The sequence below is a fragment of the Echinops telfairi genome, unplaced genomic scaffold (genome assembly GCF_000313985.2).
Source record: "Echinops telfairi isolate 266 unplaced genomic scaffold, ASM31398v2 ScPeMD7_1;HRSCAF=3_1, whole genome shotgun sequence".
NCBI lineage: Eukaryota > Metazoa > Chordata > Mammalia > Afrosoricida > Tenrecidae > Echinops > Echinops telfairi.
Window position 1 is genome coordinate 429,114 of NW_022103897.1, and position 9,527 is coordinate 438,640.

Here is a 9,527-nt window from a genome sequence, read left to right on the forward strand (position 1 = left end):
CTGGGGTTCTCTCATGTGAACCCCTGCCATTTCTATAGGGAGCAAAAGACTGTCCAGGATTTGCTTAACCGAGTGCCATGAATGAATTCTTTCACTTTGCTATTCATGAGCCTGTGTTCTTCCCATAGTTTTCTAAATGGATGCTCTGCCCCCAAGAATATCTTGAATCTTTGTAAATGGCGCCTCCTCCTCTTTTGAGAAGCATTAGGGCCCAAGTGTGTGCTGACCAATTAGTAGGTAATCTGCCCTTTTCAAGGAGGGACTGACTCACCCCATCTAATACTGTATACCCATTATGGCCTTTTCCTCCAGCCACTCGGGAGGACCCACCCACAAACAGCCTCATCCCCTTATGCAGATGAATCTCCCTTAGGTCTTTAGTCTTACCTGTAGTCTGGTATTCTATAAGATCTAAGCAACCATGCTCCAGAGCTTCTGAGCCCCCTGGCCCCTTCCACAGAAAACTAGCAGGGCTCAAGCTAACCTTAGCAGTCAAGACAAGGTCATCTTTCTATAGCAGCATTGTTTCATATTTTAGGACTCCAGAACCTGTCGACCATTTTCCAGCCCTTTCGTTTAAGATGCTTCTGACCTGGTATGGATGCTCACAATGTGAGTTCCCCCTAAGGTCAGCTTCTGGCTTGCCTCCACCAGTAGGTCGGTATCAGCTACTGCTTGCACACATTCTGGCCACCCTCTTGAAACACGATCTGACAGTTTGGGGAGAAGGGCAATGGGTGGCTTCTTCTCCCCACTCCCCTGGGTGAAGATTCCAAGAGCCACTCCCCGATCCACAGGAGCAATAGGTGGAAAGGCCTCTCCAAAAGGTGGAATGGGAGCGCCTGAACTGGGCCTCTAATCACGGCATGCTTTAAGTCTTCCGCTGCCTGAATTTCTGTGAGACCGGACCTTCTTCTAAGACTTTGAGGTACAACACCTTTGTTCTTCGGCCATAGGAGTCAATCCATAATCGACAGTTGCCAAGTAGTTCTAGCAGCTTCCTAAGCGCCCTCTTTGCCTTAGGGAGGGGCAAGCTCCCAATGCTTCCCGTCATTCACTCTGGCTATCTTTTCCACTTCCCTTCATTGATCAGGTGTCCTAGGTAATTCACCTCCTTTTGTAGCAACTGCAGTTTACTATTGGAGACTCGGAGCTCCTTTCCTGCCAGGAAATTGAGTCTACGGACTATCATTTCTAGCACCTGGCTCTTGTTTGTCCCTGAGATTAATAAATTCTCTACTTCATGGCAGCATTTGAGTCTCTCCTTGGGGTTGAAATTCCTCGCAGTTTCTTTCTAAGACCTAGCTGAACAAATGTGGGGCTTCGGTGAAACCCTGGGGTAACACTCTCCAGCGAAATTGTTTTGCGCCAGTCTGTGGGTTCTCCCATTGGAAGGCAAAGAGCTCTCTACGCTCAGAATCCAGGGGGTACTCCCAGAACGTGCCCTTCAAGTCTATCACACTAAACTGTTTGTGCTCATGGGGATTTTCCTGAGGAGGGTGTAAGGATGGAGAACTTTGGGATGACAGGTATGGACTAGCTGATTTATGGCTCTCAGGTCCTGTACTAATTGATATGTCCCACCAGTTTTCTTGCCTGGGAGAATTGGGGTGTTCTAAAGAGACACACGGGGTGTTAGGAGGCCGTCTCTCACTAGGCCCTCTGTTCCTGGCTGTAGGCCCTTCCTCCCCTCAATGGGGATGGGGTACTGTTTTCTACCAGCTATTTTTCCTGGTTCTCTCTGTTCCACTCACAAGGTTGTAACCTCCAGCCCTCTCATTGCCTTTGTTAACCCTGAGGGCCAAGCTTTCCTTTCTCTAGAAGTCTCATTATCCCCCTCATCGGCCCCTCCTCCACCCCCAACCCTAATCCCAAATTTATAATTTGGTCCTATCCCAGAAGATCTACCCCACCTTTGGGATGTAGAAGAGCCTCTCCTCTCCTTGATCTAGCTCTTTTCTGAGTAGCGTCTTCCGAAATAAGGGAGCCTGGAATCTTTCCTGATTTACTCATTGCCCGGTCAGCATCTCTGATGATAGGTTGGTGCCTTTTAACTGGCAGGTTAGGGAAGGGCAGATAGCCCTAGTGCCAATCAGAAAGGTCATTTCTTCCTCTTTAGGTCCCACCTGCAGATTTATCAAGGTTCTTGGTGGGCCCCAAACATAAAGAACCCTTGGCTTACCTAGTCCTTATCAAATGTCATAAGGGGACTTGCCTTTCCTTCTTCTTAAACTCCAGACACTCCCTTTAAAAATGACCTACCTGTCCACAGCTGTAGCATCCACTAGGAGCTCTGGTCGTCTAATCTAGCCCTCCCCTCCCTCCCCTCTTAGGGGGCCTGCTACTTCCAGAAGGGAGTCCTGCTCTGGACTCCTGTGGACTATCTTCTCCACACCGAGCACTGGTTTGGGCTTTCTGTTTCTGCTTTTCTTTCTAGAATCTTTCTTTAATCATTCATCAATGGATCTGTCACGCCATTCCTTCATCTGTTGCAATTTCTTAATAATGTTGACATTAAGTTTTTGATGACATTAAGTTTTTGATGACAAAGTTGACTTTCGGGAGTCCCTGCCCCATCTGGCTCTCTGTGTCCAACCCAGAATACTTTCCCCCTTGATCTAACTTCAGTACTGGTATGAGAGACATTAACATATCCAATTTCCCCTTAGCCTAGGGGAAATTGGCCCTGTATCAGGCCCTGCTTCTCTCTGCCATGTGGCATAAGGAGGTGGCAGGCAAGCCAGAGAATGCACTATTTTGATTTTGATGTACTTTTTCCTCTTGAAGGGGAAACATTCCCTTCACTGGTTCCGATTCCCCCTACCAGCCAGCAGAGGGCACAGGTCACCTCCTCTTGAGAGAGCAGTGTTCCGTGGTTCACACTGAGGACTCGAACCTGACACTGGAACCAGTCCTCACTGGAACCAAATTGGAGTCAGAACACAGATCGTGAACTAATTGGTTCTTTTGGCCAAATGAAGCCGCAATATTTAACCATCGTTTGCTTTTCTTTATCCCAAGCCCTCCCTAAAGGACTGTGGGGAGGAAAGTGCTTGGGAGCATCTTCCACTCTCTTCAGCGTCTCCTCTGAGGCCCAGAGCTTTCGTTCCCCATTTTCCGTTGGTCTCTGCCTGGTGTCCGAGCTTCCGTGTGCACTCAAACCCCATTTCCTTGGAGGTTTCCTGCACACCCCGAGATTTCAGTCATCTCCCCGCGGCAGTTTCCATCGTGGGAGGACCGAACCTCGGATTAGGACCTCGCACTTGCTTGTCTCCAAGATACGTCTCAGCCATACGCATGCGCCCCTGAAAATGCCCAACCACCAGGGTAGCACTGACAGCCCCTAAGGTGCCGACAATGTCCCCGACGAGCACACAATTTCATGTGACACATTGTTGCAACCTTGCATACCATATTGGCTCCTCTTGCTAACGTATAAAAACCCTGATCTGGGCCGTCCCAACGAGCCTCAAACGAGAACTGGGAGAACAGCCTTATCCCATGTGAGTTTACCAGTCGGCTCTCAGGATTTAACCCACCGCCGCTCAAGAAATCCCATCTGTAGCGAGAGAAAGGCCTTTATTGTTCGATTTTGCGAAATCGGGCACCCAAGCCTGGAGACAGAGGGGAAAAGGGAGTCTGAGGGGTGCCTCACAGACCCCCACCTAAGCATTTTATACCGAATCACAAGCCCCCTCCCCTGCTTCCTCACCAGCTGAGTACTACTATGGAGTCAACAATCTTTCCTAAGAACCTTCTGGCTCTCAAGCAGCCCCCTCCCCTCTTTATTAATTCAGCTGTTTCTTATAGTCCATGCTCCAGGTGCCTGAGGGCTAGTGATTGTTCTAACCGTTATCAATCTGTGCCCTGGTTAGGCACTAACTACCTGGCTCTTTGCTCCCTGTTTGCTGAAGATGGCCTAGCCTGGAGGCTTATTTATCACAAAACACATGCAAGCCGAACCAGCATTCCCGGGGGCCTTCAGGAGTAGCCCAGAGAAATGCTGGGCATGGTGGGCGTAGGCCTCAAGGGCACAGGCACCGTGAAGGGGTGATGACACAGGAATTGTTGGCCAATAGGACCCTCAATTTTACAAATGTCTACAGAAAGCGACAATTGAACAATGTAGCTGGGACATGGACAGGAGCAGCCATCTGCTGGAAATGCAAACTCAGGTCAGGTGGAGAACAGTGCTGTGTTACTCAATAAGCAAGGAAAGCAAAAGCTAATATGTGTTTACATACAAATCTGCTGTGAACAGTATCACATCTTTTTCACCATCTCAAAGATTCTTCTAGGTATGGCTTGGGCTTTCAGTGTCAAACATAGCTTTCTGCAAACCGAGTGCTCAGAATTTAACCCCGCATATAGTGTCCTCCTCTGATCTTGGATTTTATTGTTATTGATCACACTGGTTGGTGCGATTCTTCTTCGTGGACTTATCTGATACCTTCCTTTGATGACTACTTGTTTTAAGACAAGCCTTTAAGATCCCAGATATTCTTTCTGATACATTTCTTGTGGATTTTGGAGATGGGGTGGAGGAGATTTAGATTATATAGCAGACAGGAAAAAGTAATCATTTTTATTTAACTAGGCAGATGAGAAAAAAAATATTTTCTTTAGCAAAATAATCTGATGAGTCATTTGATTGAAGAGAGATTGTCTCCAAAGTTAAAAAAGAGAGGGAGAAACAAGGAGCTAATTTTCTCTTGAACAGAAAATGAAGGTCCTTCTTTAGCCCAAGGGGAACAGTGAGGATTGCTGGAAAGGGTTGGGGGCAGGGTAGAGACAGATGTAGAAGTGAGAATGGTCAGCCTTCCAATTCTGCTGGCCAGAGTGGGACATGCCATATCACAATCCGTAGCCTTCAGGCAGTCAATAAAATCTGTAATGCACAACTACTCTTGTTGACTCTTCCTTGTGGGATGTGAGGTTTATTTAAATCTAGCTGTGCTGTATTTGGGTCAACAACTCGAACAGAGAAGGAAACAGCCATCAGAAGTGTGAGACCAGAGACTTAGAATTGAGTGGGGTTTTTTTTGGTGTGTGTTGGTCCTCTGTTCGTCAGAAGGGAGGTAGGGAAAGAACGGAGAGAGATTAGAAGCAGCTAATGTTACAGCAAGGAGCCAAGGCTGACTCTGAAAATTATTATTAAATTGTGAGAATGTGTCATCATCTTCTTTTAACTGATATGGAGAGCAGGAACCTAAGGGGTCATGTCACTTGCCCAAGGTCACACAGCCAAGAGTAGATTCAGATTCATACTTCGGTTTCCAAAGCCTACATGATTATCTATTCCCATAAATGCTTCCCTAAATGATCATGAGCAAGTAATTCAACGTGTACCTCATAAACATATGACCCTTCCTGGGTAAGCGAGAAGAAAAAGGGAACCAGCCTGTGACTCAAAGGCTCTGAAGCCTTGAGCCCTAAAGGTCAGTGTGTCTAAGGGATGACCTTGAAAGCCAAGTGATTGTCCTGCTTACCTGACCTGTCAGGAAAACAGAAGTTGCTCTTTGCATTCCAAAGTATTTGTATTTTGGTGACCATCAGAGTCTAGGAGAGAAGGTCTAGGAAGGTGTGTTAGTCCAGGCTAACTAGAGAAACCAAGTCATAGACACTCATATGTGGATAAAAAAGAGCTCTATATACAAGAGCAATTGCATATTGAGAAAACATCCCAGCCCAATTCAGATCAAGTCCTTAAGTCCACTATTAGCCCAAATGTCTGATACCAATCTATAAATTCCACTTCAGACTCACGCAATGCAGGCAATGACGTCGAATGCAGGGAGATCACAGGCCAGTGGCTGGAAAGTCTTGTAGCTCCAATGGCTATGGAAGTATCTCAGTGCTGGCGTGGGTCTCCACGTGACTCCTCCAGGTCGAGGGCTTTGGCTCCATCAGTGTGTCTCCATGTGGTTTGTGAGCAGAAATACCCCGCAGGTAGTGAGCGTGTGTCCCTCCTCCAGCAAGCTATTGATCTCCTTATCGCCTCCAAATAAGGTCATCAAGCTGCGACCTGATTGACAGGCTAACCTCTACCCCTTCACTCTTAAGTTTCAAATTGACAACAGATTCTGTAACTACCAAGGATGGCCTTAATGTATAGCTTTGAAATAGGTGGTCTTTAATCAGTTTCCTAGGAATTTCCAACCAATGATTTTTGGTCTGCAATAATAAAGATATTTCTCAACGGTTCCCTTCAAAATCTCTGAATTTTAAGAATCTCTATGATGATTTTGGAGCACTGGTTGCATAGTGTTTATACCACGGGGTTCTCACAGTAAGGTTAGCAGTTCAAAACCACCAGCTGATATGCATTTGTGAGGAAAAGATGGGACTTTCTATTCCTGTAAAGAGTTATGGTTTGGGAAACTCACAGGGGAAGTTCTATCCTGTCCTATAGGGCTGCTATGAGTTGGCATTGACTCGATGACAGTGAATGAGGATGCTTTCACCATCCCTCAGACTGCAGATGGATAGTTATTTGGGAGACCATGTAGGCTCTTCTGAATGCACACCCATCTGACAACATCTATTGGCAAGCTCCCTCTTGATGGCAATGGCCTATCTTTTCAACTTTCAATTTTTGAGCAGTGCTTATTGGTGGACTCTAATTTATTTATTTTTCCTGCTGTTATTATTATTTTTTATTTTAATAAGTCATTTTATTCGGGGCTCTTATAACAATCCATATATCAGTTGTATCAAGCATATTTGTACAGATGTTGCCATCATCATTTCCAAAACATTTTCATTCTAGTTGAGCCCTTGGTATCAGCTCTTCTTTTCCCCCTTCCCTTCTCCACCCTCCCACCCTTGAGAACCCTTGATAATTTATAAATTATTTTTATTTCCATATTTTACACCATTTGCTCTCTCCCTTCACCCATGTTTCTTTTGTTCATTGCCTAGGGGGTGGGGGTGTTGTATGTTGATCATTGTGATTAGTGCCCCCTTTCTCCCCCTACCTTTCCCCTACCCTCATGGTATTGCTCCTCTCATTATTGGTCCTGAGGGGTTTATCTGTCCTGGATTCTGTGTGTTGAGAGCTCTTATCTGCACCCTTGTACATGCTCTGGTATATACAGATTTATAAGATAGAACTAGGGTCATGATATTTGGGGGGAGGAAGCATTAAAGAACTAGAGGAAAGTTGTGTGTTTCGTCGGAGCTATACTGCACCCTGGCTGATTCATCTCTTCCTTGTGACCCTTCTGTAAGGGGATGTCCAATTGTCTACAGATGGGCTTTGGGTCTCCGTTCCATGCTTCCCTTAATTCACATGTATATGATTTTTTGTTCTTTGATGCCTGATACCTGATCCCATGGACGCCTCATGATCACACAGGCTAGTGTGGTGCTTCCATGTGGGCTTCATTGCTTCTCAGGTAGATGGCTGCTTGTTTACCTTCAAGCCTTTAAAATCCCAGATGCTTTATCTTTTGATAGCTGGGCACCATCAGCTTTCTTCACCATATTAACTTATGCACCCATTTTGTCTTCAGCAATTGTGTCAGAACGGTGAGCATCACAGAATTCCAGGCTATTAGAACAAAGTGTTCTTGCATTGAGGGAGGACTTGAGTAGAGGAGGTAGACTCTAATTTAGAATTGATAAGAGGTAGTGGGATATGTATTTTTTTTGTCTTTTCAAGATAGAGGAGAATTTGGGAGGGGTTGATGAGGCCAACCTTTGTAGCAGAAAGCATGTAGACTGAGGAGAGCATGGCCTCTGTGAGTCTCTTGTGGGGTTATCTACAGGGTGGGGTGGTGTAGCCTTCTAAAAGATACACTTCTTTTAAAGAGTAGTCACAGTTTTTCAATGAAGGGCTTCCTAGTAAAAGTTTTAGACTTTATAAGTTGCACAGTAGTGTCTATTACATATAATTTACCAATTGGTGGGGAGAAGATTCTAATTCATAGCAATCTCATCAGTGTCAGCATAAAACTGTGCTCCATAGGGATTTCAATGATGAGTTTTTGAGAAGTAGGTTGATAGGCTTTTCTTCTCAAGCACTTCTGGGTGGACTTGTTACACTTTGGGTTAGAAACCATGCATGCTAACCATTTTTACCAACCACACATACCCCCATTATCTTTCCATTCTGTTTTTTCCACAAATTTTTAAGCCACCACCACCACCACCACCACTGTGTGTGTGCATGCATTTGTTACAAGGAAGAGATACATCTTTCTTTACCTCTATTTATCTACCTGTCTATACATATATGTTTATATGACCATAAGTCAACAGGTATTACTACCAGGTTTTAGTTCATACATACAAGGGTTTATTCTAAACAAAAACACATGAGCACGTCTCTGTGATAAGTGGGTGGCTGTAAACAAGTTATCACCATAAAACTTTTGACACAATGTCCTTAGGGTTTCTTTTTAAAAAGGCCCAATCAAAAGTGAATTATTTCGCCAGAGCTGATGACCACCCCGGCGATCATGCCTCTCACAAAGGATCCCCTTCATCCCTCTCCCGCAGAGGAGAAGAGAAAACACAAGAAGAAGCGCCTGGTACAGAGTCCCAATTCTTACTTCATGGATGTCAAATGCCCAGGCTGCTATAAAATCACCAGTCTACAGCCATGCACAGACAGTCATTTGTGTGTTGGCTGCTCTCCTGTCCTCTGTCAGCCTACAGGTGGGAAAGCAAGGCTTACAGAAGGATACTCCTTCAGACACAAGCAGCACTGAAAGACCCTGAATTGAGATGAGTGGGAAGCCATTCTAATAAGCCCATTTTGGATACAAAAAAAAAAAAAGTGAATTATTTCGCATGCAGTTAGGTTAAAATTTAATCTCCCATTTGACCTATTTTAAAGTTTTTCTAGCTTTTAATATTTATCTACTTTCTTTTCTGTTGAGGTTTCCCTGTTTTATTTTATTATTCTTATTAGTTTTTGTTTTTTGGTATGTTTTTCTGTATATGAACTCCAGGGTGGATAAATCTATGGAGACAGTAATTGAATTAATGGTTTCTTGGAGTGATGGCAGAGGAGGTTGGGGGAAATGGGAAGCTAATAACAATGAGTACAAGAAAAAAGAAAATGTTGTAAAATTCATTGTGTAATGATTGTACAAATTTTCTTGATGTGATTGAACTATTGAATTGCATTTATCCTATATGTAGATTGTGTGCAAATAAAATGGTTTTGTTGGGAAGATGGCATCCAGGTAGATTTACCCGCCCGAAGCTCTTGCTGCCAGACCAGAAAATTAAGAGGTAAGAGGAATGAGACTGGGTAGCCAAGTCCTAAAATTAGAATCAGGGTACTAGAGTCTGGCCCAGATCCCCGCTTTTTAAAATTTTCACTCACAAAGCAAACAGAGAATGCACTGAAACGCTCTAAGTTCATTGTGCTGGGCTCACGGGCTCTGGACTGAGCTTCTGCCAGCACCCTATTCCAGCAGCAAGCAGCAATTACCCCAGGCTGATATCCAAATGTGGTCATAAGCCCAGATTCAAAAAGAACCTCTGAAAGCTAGTCAGAAGACTCCACACCAGAG

General features: G+C 44.8%; 1 protein-coding gene across 1 annotated transcript; it reads left to right on the forward strand.

Moving 5' to 3' along the window:
• The first annotated feature begins 8,456 nt into the window (after nucleotides 1-8,456).
• Nucleotides 8,457-8,714, forward strand: LOC101654450 (40S ribosomal protein S27-like). The gene has a single exon (XM_004713903.2). It carries the CDS (start codon nucleotides 8,463-8,465, stop codon nucleotides 8,712-8,714), a length of 252 nt encoding a protein of 83 aa, XP_004713960.1. The 5' UTR covers nucleotides 8,457-8,462.
• Nucleotides 8,715-9,527: the final 813 nt, after the last annotated feature.